At 40.1% G+C, this 18,299-nt stretch overlaps 1 protein-coding gene across 2 annotated transcripts in view; it reads right to left on the reverse strand.

Annotated features, from left to right (window-relative positions):
• Nucleotides 1–18,299, reverse strand: part of GEMIN8 (gem nuclear organelle associated protein 8) — a 29,208-nt gene that overhangs the window by 9,753 nt on the left and 1,156 nt on the right. For both annotated transcript variants that reach the window (XM_031051174.2, XM_005151449.3), the window contains exons 3-4: nucleotides 15,033–15,069; nucleotides 11,861–12,287 (exon numbers count right to left, since the gene is read on the reverse strand). In XM_031051174.2, the coding sequence (XP_030907034.2) occupies nucleotides 11,861–12,287; nucleotides 15,033–15,035 (430 nt within the window). In that variant the 5' untranslated portion in view covers nucleotides 15,036–15,069. The remainder of the gene's footprint in view (nucleotides 1–11,860; nucleotides 12,288–15,032; nucleotides 15,070–18,299) is intronic.

Genomic DNA, 18,299 nt, shown 5'->3' on the forward strand with positions numbered 1-18,299 from the left:
TGAAAAGCATTTGAAAAACAGTTCCTTGTGACCATGTCACTGATTTTCTGAAAGGAAGCATACTCAGGTTATGAACTGACCTTTCAGCTAACTGGCAGGTCCACAACTTAGCATTACCTACTGCTGACATGTGGAATTAAATAAAAATCTCTGACCCAGATAAATTAATTTCAGAAGTAAATATGTGGGGTTTTTTTTCCCCATGCTGTTAGCAAACTACAGTGTGCTGCCTGACCAATCATTTTGAAAGAGACATCTGGAAAGAGGGTCAAACTAATGGAATCAGCAAAATACATCACGTCCTGGGAAAGAAACGAGATGAGAGGTAGCTTTGGAAACTTAATTTTACTTCTGAGCTTCTCATTGCTCATTTCAACATTCTAGTAAATTAAATGAAATATGCTTAAATACATGACGATAAATGCTATGCCCAGTATTAAAGTCACAACAAAAAACACTACCCGAGCCGAGCAGCTCCAGAGAGGAACCTTCAGCACCGGAGCGAGGGCAAACCCCGCGTCCAGGAGCCCCAGTTCCGAGGGCGAGAGTACCCGAGGGAGCCTCGAGCCCTCGCCAAGCACTGCCCAGGAACCGGGAGCTCCGCTGAGGCAGGCAGGGACTCACAGGGGGCGGAGCCAGGAGGGACGGCCCCGCCCTGAGAGGGGAAAACACGACTTATGTTGCGCGAGCGAGGCGGGGCGCTGCGCGGGTCAGGGTGTTAGTCAGTCCGGGAAGCTAGGGATCAGGATAGGAAAGCCAAGGCCCAGTTACAATTAAATCTGACCAGGGATGTGAAAGATAACAGGAAGGGATTCTATAGGTATGCGTCAAACAGAAGAGAGACTAGGGATAATGTGGGTCCTCTCAGGAAGCTATCAGGAGAACTGGCTACCCTGGGTTTGCAGAAGGGTGAGGTTCTTAATGACTTCTTTCCCTCAGTCTTCAGTGGCAAATGCTCTGACCACACCACCCAAGTCTTCGAAGGCAGACACAGGGCCTATAAGAATGAAGACCCTGAGCCCACTGTTCAAGAGGGTCTGGTTCAAGACTGTCTTAAGGACCTGAATGTGCACAGGTCCATGGGACCTGATGAAATCCATCTGCAGGTCCTGAAGGAGCTGTCAAAGAAGTTGCAAAGCCACTCTCCATCATATTTGAAAAATCATGGCAGTCAGGTGAAGTTCCCAATGACTGGAAAAAGGGAAATATAACCCCCATTTTCAAGAAGGAAAAAACCCAGGGAATCACAGACCAGTCAGTCTCACCTCTGTGCCTGGCAAAATCTTGGAGCAGATTCTCCTGGAAGGCATGCTAGGGCACATGAAAAACAACAAGGTGCTTGGTGACAGCCAGCATGGCTTCACTAAGGGGAAATCCTGCCTGACCAATCTGGTGGCCTTCTATGATGGGGCTACAGAACTGATGGACAGGGGTAGAGCAGTTGATGTCATCTACCTGGACTTGTGCAAAGCATTCGACACTGTCCCACACAACATCCTTATCTCTAAATTGGAGAGACATCAATTTGATAGGTGGACCACTCAGTGAATAAAGAACTAGCTGGATGGTCGCACTCAAAGAGTTGTGGTCAACGGTTCAGTGTTCGGCTGGAGACCAGTAATGAGTGGTGTCCCTCAGGGATCAGTGGTGGGACCGGTCTTGTTCAACATCTTTGTCAGTGACATGGACAATGGGATTGAGTGCGCCCTCAGCAAGTTTGCCGATGACACCAAGCTGTGTGGTTCTGTTGATACACTGGAGGGAAGGAATGCCATCCAGAGGGACCTTGACACACTTGTGAGGTGGGCTGATGCCAGCCTCATGAAGTTTAACCATGACAAGTGCAAAGTCCTACACCTGGGTCAAAGCAATCCCAGGCACAGCTACAGGTTGGGCAGAGAAGAGATTCAGAGCAGCCCTGCAGAGAAGGACTTGGGGGTGTTGGTCGATGAGAAAATGAACATGATCCAGCTTCAGTGTGCGCTTACAGCCCAGAAAGCCACCCGTATCCTGGGCTGCATCAAAAGAAGCGTGACCAGCAGGTGATCCTGTCCCTCTAATTTGCTCTTGTGGGACCTCACTTGGAGTACTGTGCACAGTTCTGGTGTCCTCAACATAAAAAGGACATGGAACGGTTAGAACAAGTCCAGAGGAGGGCCACGAGGATGATGAGGGGACTGGAGCACCTTTCATATGAAGACAGGCTAAGAAAGTTGGGGCTGTTCAGCCTGGAGAAGAGAAGGCTGCATGCGTGGAAACCTCATAGCAGCTTTCTAGTATCTGAAGGGGACCTATAGGGATGCTGGTGAGGGACTATTCATCAGGGACTGTAGTGACAGGACAAGGAGTAATGGGTTCAGACTTAAACAGGGGAAGTTCAGATTGGATATAAAGAAGAAATTCTTTACTGTAAGGGTGGTGAGGCACTGGAATGGGTTGCCCAGGGAAGTTGCCAGTGCTCCATCCCTGGCAGCATGGAAGTCAAGGTTGGATGGAGTCTTGGGTGACACAGTTTAGTGTGTGGTGTCCCTGCCCATGGCAGGTCGGTTGGAACTAGGTGATCTTAAGGTCCTGTCCAACTCTAACCATTCTATGATTGGGAAAATATGCCTATATCTATAAGAAGCCTATGAGAAAACCTACAGATACGCATTTGTCGTACCTTCTGCAAAAGGGAAATGTTTGGCACTAGAAGTACTTCCAGAGGCAGTTGCTGGAGCACTGTCTTCTTTCCAAAAGGCAGGTTGTGTCCTGGCCTTCAGAGAGTTAAGCTGTACTTCTTAGCAACCAGGAGCTCCACATCTCCCCTCTGTTGCTTCAGTGGGGCAGTTCTCACATGAAGGAAGTGTGTAAATAACTTGAGAAAGAGAAGACTTTACATGAGAACCATCAGACTAAAAGCCCGTCTAGCCTGACAGTGCATTCGTGACAGAGGCCAATGACTAATGCCAAGGGAAGAATGCAAAATCAGGGTATGTAAATAACTACACATCACCAACTTTATGTACTGAGAAACGGAGAGATCAGAAGAAGGCAGATACTTCTTGCACCTTTCCAAAGTCATCCAGATGCTCTGCCATCTACTATCTCAACACCTCCTCCACCAGCATGTCACACATGATGCAGTCTCCATAGTCTGGACTCTTCTACAGATTTTCAGCTTCCTTCCCACCATACCAGTGGCCAAAAAGCCCAAAGCAATGACAAGAGACGAATTTTCAAGTGAGTCTTCCAACCCTTCTGCTTAGCAACCACATCAGAAGTTGCAGATCTTCTAGATATGAAGGTGCTCTGCAAGCTTTGTGCAGAGTGGGAGAATGGCGGCATTGGCTTGCTAGTATACGAAGAACCATATTAAAATTGAGGCCCAGCATGATCTTTGGAGACCTACATTCCTTGGCAGAGTTTCTCCAATTACTATGAACAGAGAGCTGACTTTTAGCTCAACAACCACCACTTCAGCAATTACAAATGAAATTAAACCCACAAGATTCTTATCCAGCTAAATGTGAACAGCAGCAATCAATAGTGTAACACTCATGCTATTTATTTAGTACAAACCTAATTTCAGTACAAATATCCCTTTCAGATTTATTTTCTATTTTACATTGCCTCCATGATTTCAGGGTACTGCAGAGCAGTGTTATGACAACTTAGCCATATGTCCCTGAAATATCAGGGGGAAAGCTTTGGTGGCCAAACAAACAGGCTAGGGTACTTTGGAGGCCAATAGCAATTATAACACCAATGAACAGCTGGATCAATCTATACTGAGTAATTCATATGGCTGCAGCGCAACAATTTCTTGGTGTGCTGTCACATCAACCTTCTCTACTTTCCTGCTAGAAAGCGAAGTGCTATCACCCCTCTAGTGGCTTAAACCATGACACTAGTACAGGTCCAAATAAAAAGAAAATGGACACAAATTCCTAGCACAGGATGGTGCTTTAGATTCCTTGATATGGGCTTCACAGCAGATCACATCACAAGGTAGGGCAGCTGCTTAACACAGCCACTGGAAAAGACAACACTGACAATGTTCCCCTTGCACCTTGGGGTTTATGATGCACCATCCTTTGGCTACAAATTACTGTCTCCCTTCTTCCTGGAAGACATGGATGGAAGAGACAGATTATTATTTTGGACATCTGTTTCTAAATTCCACCTCTGTTGCAAGCTTTTATGGATCTAGCCCCAAATGGCATGTCCAAGGTCATGATGGAAGTCTGTAAAGGCCACCCAAGTCTGAGATAGGGAGTCTAACAGCCTCTGTCTGTCTCTCTCACTCCATTTTGAGCATGCGAGGAAATTAGATTCAAAAAGACCCAGGCAGACAGAAGTCTCTGAACTCTCAGTTTCTGCCTCTGCAGCACCCACATCTCCCAAATGACAAGGGATGTGAATTCCATCTATATGCTTCTGATAAAACTGAGGCACAGTGAGAGATGTTGAAAAGGAAATTATGCCTTTGAAGTCTTGGTATTAACAACACCCAGTAAAATTAAATGGGGTAAATGTTGTGTCTCCAAGCAAATCTGTACAAGAAGTTTACTTTATAACAGATACATCTAAAATGTGTAACACTTGAGATATTTTGCTGCCCTGCTCTGTTGTAGATTCTTAGCAGATTTTGTAGATAAAGGGCACCAGTTTTTCACAATTACTCCACTGCTGAAACTTTAAACATTCTTGGTACAGAAGCAGATCCCCCAGGTAGATATAAAAAAGGTTGTTAGAAAATGCTTAATTCACAGCCCACACTATCACTGTTTCCACTTACAGGGTTGAGAGTACTATGAATGAATTCAAATTTATCAGCACAGAACTGAGACAAGAGCTCTCTCCCTGTCTCCTAAGTAAAATCATTCAGAGATGCAGAAATGCTCCATGAGGCACTTAGATGTAACCAGTAACCAAGGAATTTTAGGGGAAATGGGAAAGTGCATAAACTGTAAAGACAGACTGCCCAAGCTGAGTGATTAGCACAGAGCAGCTTTTATGCCACTTTCCCCTAGAGCTGTGTCTGTCAGCATGGTCTCACCTGCTCTTTTCCATAGCAGCTGCAGCTGCTTTCACAGGCTCCCCTGCAGGGACAAAAAATGGAGAGAAGACCAGAGGAGCCACTCAGAGCAGCTGCAGACACTAATGGCATAAGTAAGCAGGCAGACCTGCCTTCAAAAAATTACCAGCACGAGCTCTGAGTTAGTGTCTGCATCTTCCCACACTGAACTGTTCCCATGTGAAGCAATCTTCCGTAACAGCATTCTGAAAGCTGGTTTTTCTCTTAAAAGACCGGGGGAGGATTCCCTGTTCTATATGTGGCATTGCAGACCTGGAGTCTACCTGGTAGTTCTTTGCCAAAGCCCAGGTACATCCCAGCAATGCCCTCAAACCTTGAAACTGCATGGACACAAAACAGGCACTGACACCCTGCTTACTTGGCCTAAAACTGAGTTACTGCATGTATTTGTAAGGAGAAAGTTTCAATAGCTAATTCATCACAGCAAGCCACTGACCTGTTTCCACAGGATCTTTCTGAGATCAGCAACTATCAAGACACAGCTATTGAAAGCAGACCTAACACATGGATGGGGGGACAGGGCAGCTGAGAGGAGCAATGATCTGCCTCTGTCCTGCACATCATTTTTCTCATATCCTCAAGACAAGTCACAGAAGTCCAGTCAGAAGTGATTTTACCACAGGTTCACTAAGAGCAGCAACAATACATGATTACCAGACTTCTCTTACTGCCTCATGAATAACTTAAGGATAAGAGTTCTCTGGGAGAAAGAGTAGCTCAAATCCCATATTTGTTCAGCAAAGATGATGTTGACACAATGTGCTCTGGTCACAGGGATGACATCTAACTTTAAATGTTATGCAAAAGGTCTGCAATGAACAATTCTTCTCAGATCATATTGTTCATTCTTTTACCACTTGAGGCTTTTGGTTACTTCCTGCTGAGGTACCCAAAATCCCTTATAAATATGAAGAAATTGAAACTCTCAACAAGCCATCTGTGGTATGCACTATCTCCACTAAAGTAACAGGAATACATTAGACTGACAAATAAAGGGCGACAATTTCCAACACAGGTTTCCAAAGCTTAATACATATTAAGACAGCACTCTTCATTTCCATCAAGTTTAAGAGGAAATAGAGGGTGTTTGACATTCTGGCATTCCTCTTAAAGCAATGTCTATACTACAGCCACACTGAACCACATAAGTGCTCCTACCTATGAACCTGCTGTAAGTCAAATACCAGAAATCCACACCATGCTTATGGAAGGCCTGAGCCCAGTACAGCCACTTGAAGACAGGGAAGTGGCATTCCAGGCCCCAGCTCTACCCAACTGTCCAGGCTGCATGTATGCACAGGAGCCTGGTCCACAGCATCCTCAGATGCCACCTGGAAGCTGAAAACTGAAGCATCTCCTAGCAGAAGAAAACAAGCCTGGCCTTGCACTTGCATAGTTTTAGGGGTTGCCAACACTGTCAAAAAGTTTCAGCCAGGGGCACATAACAAATAAGAAAAATTTCACATATAATTTCCAGTTCTGTGTATTAACCCTCACACAACTCTCCTGAGCATTCAGCAGAGGATATTCATTTTCCAACTGTCTCTAGTCCAGTGAAACAAAAAGCACAGTTTCCTCAGCAGCACCTCAAGCTTTCTAGTGTCTCTTTTCCATTAATTCCTGTAGTGGCAAGTACAGCATAATGTCCATTTGTTACATGTGTTGGATTGATAGGAAAGACACAGGTCCACATAGCAAAACTATACATTCTCCTAAGCTCTAATTCTGTCCCTAGTATGAGATCCAAGGACATTTTCTTGACTATCACATATTCTAGGAATGGCTGAATTCTCAAATTGATACTCTTAGTACAGAGATGACATTTCTTATGAAACAGATATAAAACTATGCCCAACTGTTACTCTCCAAATGCAATTCAGACCCTCTATTTTTGCAAGTACAGATTAGTTTTCAGTATTAAAACAGTAAAAATTGTGGCACTTTTCCTTGTTTCTATAGTAAGAAGGCATTTTTTTAAATGTTTTTTTTTCCAGCTGTTGGCTTCCAGTACCAAATAACACAGCCTCTACACTGGACACAGTGCGTGCCCTTGAGAAGATTCTGCTGCTACATAATAAAAGGTACAATCATCAAAGCAGAGACATGGTATAAAAGGAGAGCATTTCACATTTCTCCTTCAGTTCATAGAGGAACGTGGTTCAGACGTATCTCCCAAACACCCACAGGTACTGCAGAGAACGCTCTTACTTCACAAGCATTTCTTCTGAAGCTTCAGCGATTCAGCTTCTAAAGAGAATGGTAAAAGTTCATGTGACAACCAAGGCTGACAAAGCCAAGGAAGTTGAGAGGACATTTGTAACTTCACCATTCACACTGGTTTGAAAGTTTAGTGTAGGGAAGAAGAAATGAATGAGATGCTGCTGACCAAGACTAAGGATCTGAACTACAGTCTGATGGAGAGAAAAACAGATGAAGAACAGGGAGAAGTGAAGGAAAGATGGAAAACATGGTGGTAAAAAACCTTGATCAAAGTCTGTTTTCCAAGGAAGAACACAGGCCTTAAACAAAACCAAAAGCTTCACGGATCTGGTACTATTCAAACGAGTTACAAAACATGGAAAATTCCATTACTCCCTCTTCACAGAAGAGGCAGTGACAACTGTCATCTCTCAGAGAAAAAGAAACCCAAGGGGAAAAACCTACAAATTGCAGATTTGAAACAAACATCTTCATTCACCATTTCCTTTAAATTTTTTTTAAAGGTTTCCATCTGGCATGAAAATTATAAGTGAGACAACATTATTTTGGGAAAAGCTGGAGGGTATATGTGGGCAATACAGAGGCTTTAATGGAAAAAGCTAGTCACAGCATTAACAATTGGCAGACTATTATCCTTCAGTAATGAACTGACATGATGGTACTTTCCTTTGCTTTTCTTTGTTTTTAAATAAAGCACACTGTCTCATTGCCTGCTGACTACTACAGAATGGTTCCTAATGTACTCACAATACTGTACTCACTCAATTACAGAAGTCACTTTCTCTTATATGTAAAAAGGGAACAAAGAAAAACTGCATGTTTCAAAGGCTAAATTTAATAGTGTAATACATATGTGCAATTAGATAATTTACAGATTTGCTGGGCTTGTGCATCTTCCTTTCTTGGTTTTTGTCCTTTTAGTTCTTGCAAATATAAATAGGTAACTTACTGTATTCTGTTCTTTACACCTAGGATGTTTGGAGAATTCAGTATGCTATCTAGATCTGACAGGTACAGTAACCCAGAAATAGCTTCATGCATTTCAAAGGCCAGAGGGAAGATTTTTAAATGCAACTAAAAACATCCCAATAAGCACAGTATATTAGGATCACCAGTTACATGAAGAACTAGCACAGACTAACCTGATGAGAAATCCCCCTAAAAAACAGAATCACTACACAATTTCAATTCCATATGAAGTAACAACTGCAGAGAAATGTAAACTGTCTGTAGGGGCATTACATTATAACCAAATGCACTACATATCTAGAATACAAGATAAGTTTGTATAGCATTAATATGCCTGAGTTCATACAGCCTCAGCAAAACACTCCCAATTACTTTGGGGCATTCCAGGAACACATAACTTGACTGCAATACATGACATGAACTTAAAAACAAGTAAGAATGTGACATGAATGCAAAGACAAAAAGTAGATTGTTTTAGAAGAGGTTGGTTGTGAACAACTGTATCACTGCTGAAGTGTTAAATCATGCAGCAAGGCTCATAGTTTGCCAGTTTCAAAGGCTTTACTATGCAAGTCAGCCAACCACTGCAAATGCCCACTGTGAAAACAGAACAATAAAAAAAAAATTACTACGAAAGTGAGGAATCTGCTAGTTCTTAAAGTTTGTGGCAGTTACTGAAAAATGAAATGAACCTGAAGTTTTCCTCTTTGGCTAGTCTGATGGGACAGCTTTCTTTGACACTCTTCTCTTTACAATTAGCATTAACACTTGCATGTCACCATCCAGACACAAATGTCTTTCCCACACACATCTCAGGCCTGTGTAAATCTTCCACAGTTACAGTTTGCAAGATCTTAGCCCCTGATGTCTGCGATCATCTCTAGCAGACTCTAGATCAAGCATTAGAAGAGTCTGACATCAGCTAGGATTTTTAGGCCTCTATCCCTCTGTACTAGAATCCCTTTCCTTATGTGCTGAATTCCCCTTTCTATTTGTCCCACTGCTCTTCTTTTCCCATGTGTTTCACGCGTGAGTAAATTGCCAACAAATGTACCAAAGCTGCATGGTATTCATTTTAAAAGAAGAGCAAGCCAGGTGTGCTCTACCAAGTGCATGTCAAGGTGCAGGAGTCAAAGGCTGTGAGCTCCACCTATAGCCTCTTATTTATGCCAGAGAAAGAAAACATAAGAGACAGCCCTCCCCTTAACCTTCCTTAACAGCTGACTTATACTTCAACTGATCGCTAAAGTCACTATTGGTATTCCACTCTGACATAAACAAACATTACTTTCCAGTTCATAAAGAAAATTGAAAACTCTTACAATTACAAATGTCTCTACTGGACATGGATGCCTACGTTTCAGGTGTTACTCAGCTTTTTAGTGCCCAAGTTTCTCTACAAATCTCCTCCTAAGCTAGGGGGAGCAGCCCAGGACACACAGTTGGGGATTAAAAGGAAAAGGCAGTTACTTAAGTAACTGCGGGTTTCTTTTGTAGATGCATTATCTCTATCTTCTTGAGCATTGATACAGGATGACAGAATCATTCTTCAGCATAGTATGAAAGATACAACATGACAGTATCATTATGGACTGCAACTTAATGAACCCCAAATTTCATTTTGTTCAGAAACAGCATCCAAGAAAATTAATAATACTACCTCCTGAAGTAGAGTGGTACTGCCTTCAACATATCTGCCATACCAGCTCATTTCCATGCCATAAGGTAAACAATGATTTTCCTCTCCTCCTGTTGCTTATGTTTCTTCTTCCGAGAAACTTTAACAGAATTAGAAAAGTTTGTTTCATTCTATTTTCCTTTTCCCTTACCATGCAAGAAAAAAATTATTTGTGAACAAGATCATATCGTATTTTTTCCTACTCACAAAATTTAGCATTTAGATAGCACTGTTCACCCAAGAGCTCCACAGCACTTTAACATTTCAATTAAATCAAGTACTTGCTTACTTTTTCATGCTTTGAGGAATTACAGATTATTATTACTGACCTCAGTTTAGCAGGGAAACTACTAATGACACTGAGGCAAGTAGTAGCTAAAGACCAGATTTGGCTTAAATTTGCATGAAGATTTGAAATAGTGCCGCTGAAGTGAATGGAATTACTCTTACACAGAACTAGGCTACTACATGGCACGCAGCACAAACCTAATTATTCCAAAAGGCTCTAGGTACCACTGTGGTAGAAGGAACAAAAGTGAAACCTGTATGTTGAGTCACAAACCTTTTCCCAATTCATCTGCTCATCATAAAGAATCAAATAATATTTTTAGCAAGAGCAGCCAGTGAGGGGTCAGGAAGAGCTATACCAAGGTCATCTAGTATATTTGCAATAGAGAACATCTGTGAGGCCAGATTTCCCAATTTCAAGGATCCCACTTCAATCATGCACACCTTTAAACACCACTAATCATAAATACAACATAAAGTCAAAGAAAATAAACTGCATTTCCAGACACAAACAAGCATCTTAAAACATTATGTATGTCATTAAAGGAACCTTTCAACAGAGAACACCAAGCTGATTCTGGGAAAACATGATGAGAAACGGATGCACGTCAGGCACTAACACTGAGCTCCTTAAGATCAACTGTGCATCATACTGATGGGAAGTGTGAAGTTAAGCTGAGGTGTTTCAGCTCACCATATACCCTCTGATCAAAGAATTTAAAACAACACAATTTTTCTCTCCCTCCCCATCACTGCATTTATTATACATTTTTAGAACATCTCTCTTCCAGAGAAAGCTTTATTAATCATTCATTCTGCGTATTTCCTACTGGAGTCACGTGGAAGTTATCTTCATCATTCTGCTCTCTTAAAACAGATAATAAATGTGCCTGCAGCACATATACAAATAGTGCATATTTGCATATTGCATATTTGTATATGCAATAATGTGTCAATAAAGTACTGCATAATTTTTATTTAAGGATTTCATAGAAACAAAGATGACCAATACCTCTGAGGATTAAGACCTGAGAAAATTCTTAAGTCTTTGGCTTACATTCCCTGCTTAAGGACTTGGGTCCAGATCAAGATGTAAAACAAAGAGAGACTTGTGATATACTACAGAATGAAGAGTACCCTAGGGATGCAAAGGGAGAAGAAAAAGGTCATGAAATTTTACTGTTAGGTTAGCCAAAGAATAACAAGCAAAATGGATGCTCCATGTTATGAGTTTTACTCTAGGGTTCAAAGAGGTAGTAAAGTACTTCCTTTAGGTTCCCTTCTCAAACACGTAGCATCTTAACTAGATTTAACCATAAAAATTCCGGAGTTTTTCCTTCATAACTGAAGAAGAATGTATTCTGAACAAATGTGTTATTCTCCTCTTTGCAGTCATAATTTTCTCTCCCTCGTATCAAAAAACCTTCAAACATTTTCTGAGACTTATTTGTAATGCATGGTACTTAACTGCACCCATCAGCTTTCTCTACTTCATTTTCTTTAGCTTGCTCCATTGCAGCACCCATTTCTGTGAATTCTTGCAAAACGTGTAAGTGCTGAAACCAACCATCATTCAATGTTATGGCCACCAAGAACCAGAAAACATAGAACAAGCATTGACTTACGCAGTTCTTCCCGGTGTGCCTCTGTCTGTGCAAAAAACTGGCGAAGCTCCTCTGTGATCTCCATGTTACTCAAGTCATATTCTATCTCCCCTTCAGACTCAGAGTCCTCCTCCATTTCAGAATCCCCATCAGCATCCTCCCTCTCCTGGTGGGCATCTGCATATTGCTGAGCTCCCCTCTGGTACACAGCTCTGCCACTTGGCCTAGAGCTGGAAGAATAGCTTTGGGTATGTGGGAAGTCATTCCCATCCCAATCTGAGTAGTGACTACTTGGAAAGGCTGCAGGAAGATGCCACGGTAGGTGATAAAAGGACTCCATGGCTTTTCTGTAGGCTCGTTGGTGTCTACGCATCCAGCGCATGGCTAAGTCATAGTGCTTCCAGTATTTTGCGTACACTTGCTGAGAATACCATGGCTCAGTGTCTTCCTGTGGCCAAAACATGGGGGAAAGAACACCAAAAAAAAAAAAGAAAACAAACAGTAATTGAGGGGAGGAAACACTGTAAATGCAAGCAAAAAGTCTGCCTTTTAATCAATAATCATCCTTTTCCTATGGTAAACCACACAGGTCTAAAAGAGGACAAGTATTAACACAGTACAACTGCACTACACTTTATTACTTTTACAGGAGATTGGTTTTGCATCAACACAACTACCAGTGAAGAATCAGCAACAGAAATTTGTAGTCTCCAGAAGGTATTTTTCAAGTATTTGTGCTACTACAGTGGGAATTTGCTCTTTTTAGAGGATATGCTGTGTGGACATATTCCACAATTCCTTAGCTGCTTATGTGAGTTGTAAGAACGGAATCATTCCAAGGTGTATATATTACAACCTACACCTGATTTCCAAATCCGCAGACAGAAAACACAAGAGATTAAAATTCCTCCATATTAAACAAAGGCATTCATTTTATCCAGTAACATATTTCCTCCATCTGCCTGCCAAAATAAGTTTCTCAGAAAAGGTCAAATGGCAATTCAGCCAAGCTCATATATCCATCATGGCCTCGATCAAAAACAAGACTGTATTTAGCCAAGTGCAAGCTGCCAGTAAATCTCCCTTTTGTACTCATCAGCAACCAACATATGAAAAGGGGTAATAAAGTACCACTGATAAAGTACATGGAAAAATGGTTCTATAGAACGAAGCATACTGTAACACACCTTCTCCTGTCTTCCAGCTAATCTTAGTTTTCCTGAAAAAAAAAAGTTTCATGCTGTTCAGATTTCACCAGCAACTACAAAGCCCCACAGTCCCTCTAGCATTAAGCCCCCTTTGTACAGGCCATTTCATCTCCACCCTCATCCTACTTTCAAAATCAGGGGATAATAAGGTATCTTAAAAGAAAGCCATAAAGTAAACTAGAGCGCAGAACAAGTATAATAAATTTCTTCTTTTCTTTCCCTCACCTCTTAATTTCCATAGAAAATCTTTTCTCTGGGCCAAGTCAGAATGCCTGTACTTTAAATTGAAAGAATTTTAATTAAGCCATGCTTTGGCAAACTCTCAAAACTAAGGCAAAATTTAGCTGATGTTTTCAGAGAAAATGTGACATTTACAGTCCTTTATTAGTTTAGTTGGATTTTTTGTTTGTTTTTTTTTTTTTTAAGGCATACAAGACAAAAAATCTTTCTTTGTGTTTTCTTGATCTGCACTGGCACCATTCTGTAGCCTTAAAGGAATAATTTTCTGGAAAAAAAATAATTCCAAAACAAACCAGAAAAAATCTCCTTAAGAAATACCTTCTATTTAATGCCAGCAATTTCAAGAGAGGTTAATTTAATTTACTTACATTTATTATCAATTTCTGGTTCTCAAGCAATAATGTAAATGCTAGAATATTTGGAATAATAATTGTACCTTTCATGTTTCCCCTCTTTCTGCAAAATTTAGCTTGTTATCCCACAAGAGATCTATAAATACAGTCTCTTTTTAAGGTCATTGGGAAGTATTCTCAGAAACAAAATTACTCCGGCTAACAGAGTCCATACAGAAAATGCATGACAACAAACTTGAATTCTTTAGGATATTTCTGATCAAACATTGCACCCTGTTTGTGAAGGGCTGTGGGACTCAGCTACGTGATTTAAAAGTCTAGACAAATTATCTTTCCTGAAAAGCAACAATTCATGGGGGTGAAACTTTATTCTGATTCTCCTCTTGGTTTAACATTGCACTGCTACAAGACCATGCATTTCAGAATATTTATTCTTAACAGGAGTGGGTGCAAGAAAAGCATCTGTCTTCCATACGGAATTTCTTCATTCTTAATCATCCAGCCACCTAAAAGCTAAGAAGAACAACGTTTTCTTTATTGTTCTTGCTTTGCTTAAGAATACCACACTGACTCCTCACATCCTTCAACAGTCAGACAGTGCCCTGTTGTCAAATCTGATACATTTGCAGGTTACTTTCGGAACATTCTGTCTATTCTTCCCAGTACCTAAAAAAAGTTTTTGAAGCATCAAGAAGCTTGACAAAAGCAAGTATCTCCTACATTCTATGTATTCCCAAGGAAGACAACATATTCTTTTAAATATCAAAAATTATCTCCAGTTCTTCAAAAATGTTTCTAAAAAGGGCCTTCATCACTTTACTGAAAGCTCTGGAATCCAGCTGGCTGATTTGTCTAGCTGACTAGCTCCAGTTGTTAATTTAAGGGAAAAGAAGACAAAAAGCCAGTTCATGTAGACAGAACTGTGATGCTGGTGCCTGTCCAACTACTTTTTGTGGCTTTTTTGTTGCAAGTGACCCTTGAAATCCCTTTTACATTTGAATTTTAAAAATACATCTGTTAAAAAAGAAATTATAGAAATGTTTTAGATTGGGGTGGAAAAGGGAAAGGAACACTTTAAAGCTGAACTTAGCTCTGTGTCTGTGCTTTTTCAGCTGCAGAATAAATGGAAATAAGAGATTTCCTCAAGGAAACAAAAGCTATAAATCTAAGGCAAATGATCAGAGTTGTCATTTTCCTGTTATGTCTCTGGAGTCTTCCCAGGAGTAGACAAATCATCCACTGTTACATTCTGAATTCTATTTCTAGAGCAATTCAACTACTTTCACATCTAATTTTTACATGTCTGCACTGACAGTTCAGTAAGTGTTTATATGCATTTTGTATATAAAAAGTGACTAAGTTCTTACATAGAAACCCATAAAGACCACTTACCATCTCTTGTGGAGTTTGTTCTGGTGATCAAGGTGAACTAGAGAAGAGAACAGTAAATTTTAAATTCATGAGAATGTATGTATTAAAATGGTCACAAGCACTGAATATATTTTTGTTAAACTTGGATACTATGGCCTACAGCTATTAAATATCCCTCCTTTGCTGTGACTCATCGAAGTTTCTTATTTATAGTTTTTGACTACCATCAGTAAAAATCTCAGATCTTAAAATTCCCCACAACAATAAGAAGGTGAAAAGGGAACCTTCTACACTATGCAGCCTAAAATGCTGTGACTGAACACTTCCCCCCTCCCCCCCACACCTCCCCCCCATACCCTCTTCTATTTTCTCAGGCACTTCATACTTCTACAACCTTTCTTTTCCAAATGCCAAACAAAAATAATAAACTTTAACAAAATGCAATGTTCTCACTTTTTAGTGGTGTCTGCTCAGGGACATATATAAAGGAAGCAATTACTATAAAATTATTAAAACAGGCTGAAAACAGGACATAGTCTTGACTCTATTCAAATCTGTGGTGCACTTATAACCACCTACTACAGTACCTTCTTTCACTTTACCTCTCTTCTTGGTAAGGGAAGAGATAGAAAATAAGCTATCTATAACCACCAGGCAGGATCTATAATTACAATCATTTTCAGTGTGATTTACCAAGAGCATCACTGAAAATCTGAATCCCCTCCCTACCTGACAATTATTTTATTAAGATGTTAGCTGCTTCATCCACATATTTCTCCTGACACTCTCAGCCTTGATTTGAACTTTATGTCAGGTGAGCGACAGTGAAAGGTAACAGAAACTCAGTACATTAAACTTCCACTGATACCCCTAAGACACAGTCAAATGTGATTCTCAGCAACACTGGAAAATAGCCAAGACAGCACTTACAACTGTTGCACATTTATACCAGTTTTTTCAAAATGCTTGTGAATATAGTATATACACCAGCTGTGTTCTGTCTGAACTGATGAAACAACAACAGTTTGTCTCTAAGACAAGCCATGCTGCATGAAAGGAGAATAAGGATGAGCCACATTCAAAGAAAATGCAAATCATGCTGCTACTTCAAAAGCAAATTATTATCCTTTGCAAAGCCTACACTAAGCTCAAACCTATAAACCCTTGGTCACACCAACCTACCTACAAGAAAACTTACATATGTGACCCGTTACAATCAATGGGATGACTCATGCAAGCTAGGGATTGTAGAATCAGACATTAGGCAACCAAAGTGTGCAAGTTCATTGCATTCTCTCCTGCCTGCTTGGAGGAAGAAGACCTAGTGTAAAACACTGTAAAACACTGTGGTGACTTGTAATACTTGAATTATGCACGTACATAAAGGACTCTTGTTATACCCCTCTTTGCTCATTTCAAACATCTCATTTCCCATGGTATCCCTCTTTAAAACTTTACTCCCATGACATACACGTATAACTTTTGTCCCTTCCCTATATGCATCTGGATACCGTCAAGGTTGTCATAATATCTTTTTCCTCATACTTAATAACCTAAGTCCATGGTAGCCGATTCTTCCATTTTCCAGTTTAGAAAAAGTATGTGTATTTTATTTTCCTGTTCACTCCTAATTCCTACCTGACAAAAGATTCTTTGAACCAGCTTCAGCATAAACAGAAATCAGGGTTGAAGCTTAATATAAAAACACTTTTTAAGTGGTGAATTTTGATACTTTATTATTAATACATAGTTTCTAAAGAAGGAGGGAAAATTCTGGCAAAACTATCCAACTGCATTAATTTACCAAATATGAAAAACCTGCTTTGTCAAACACAGAAACATTAATAATTTTAATAAATTATTTATGAAACATTAGACTACAAACATAAAGCAGAGCATAACAAGCTCTGGGACAAGCAAGCTAGGACACTAAATTTTCAGCTGAATTACTCTTCCAAACCAAACTACATAAAATGTGAAACATGACAAGAAGCACAAAATGTGTTGATAACTCTACTTCTATAATTTATACTTTAAAAAATAAAATATGGATGCAACTGAAAATTTGAAACTCTCTAGCAAATGTAGACTTTAAAATGAGTAAGAGATTTGTTTGCCTGTGCTGACCATTAATGATGAAAAAGTTATTTTTAAAATAAATTTTATTACTTCCTTTTCTCAATTTTAAAATATTTCCTCACTGATAATTAAATACAGATGTACTCCCTTAAATCAAAGCACATCTGTCTCCTTACCAACCCGAGGCAAGTAAGCATTAGTGAAAATAAATAAATCTGATCAAAACAATGACAGCATTTAATCCCAAAGTGAGTCAAAGGAAGTTGAGACAATGTCTGTCATATTGTGAAACACAACCACGAATCATTGTTTTTTGTAACTTGGTAATGTAACTCATATTCTGGGAGCAAAGCCCTCTTGTGGTGTGCTGGATATAGTGCTGCCACATGGCTGCCATACTGGAGGTGACAGGTACAGCCAGAAACACCGATGCAGGATCAAGGAGAGTTTGGCTATTCAGAACACCAATGTGAACAAGATTAACCCGTTGCACCGTAGTAAGATAAAAATGTGTTATTAAACAAAGGTGAAACTTCAATAAATTCATCAGATTTCAACAACAACAAAAAATTATATACACCTTTCCTCGAAAGGCAAAATACGTTTAAATCAGAAATGCCCAAAAGAACAGACAGCTGACCACATCCTTTCCCCGCAGCTGCTTTCCTGCCTCCTTCGTTAGCCTGTAAGAACTACCTTCCTCAGTCAGGCCAGAGATGTCCCTAACTCAGCACCCAGTTTCTGCCAAAGAGATTAGAGATGTTCAGTAAAACGTAACACTAGAGCATGCATAGGAATTACTTTTCCAGGTACATTTGCCCCTATTTCAGCAAGTGACAGCTGACATACTTTTTTCAGCTCCAAACTGGTTCTGGAATTTAAAGCCAGACTGCCATTTTTCTGAACCTATGAATACTAAGTGTTTCCACAACATCCAATCAGAATATGTTTCACAATTTAAGGTGTTAAACACCAATTTGTGCTGTATATTTTTAAACTCACTGTACTACATATTCTTCAAAAATATCTGAAGGATTCAGCAAGAAAAACATGCCATGTAACAACACGTAAAGCGTACAACTTCCTAAAAACACCTATTTCATTTTATATTTCTAATGCTTACTCTTGGTGCAGAATCACCACCAGAAAAAGGCAATGTCAGGAAAGTGTTTTGACACTCTGTGCTTCAGATTAATACTGTGCATTGCT

The sequence above is a fragment of the Melopsittacus undulatus genome, chromosome 2 (assembly GCF_012275295.1).
Source record: "Melopsittacus undulatus isolate bMelUnd1 chromosome 2, bMelUnd1.mat.Z, whole genome shotgun sequence".
NCBI lineage: Eukaryota > Metazoa > Chordata > Aves > Psittaciformes > Psittaculidae > Melopsittacus > Melopsittacus undulatus.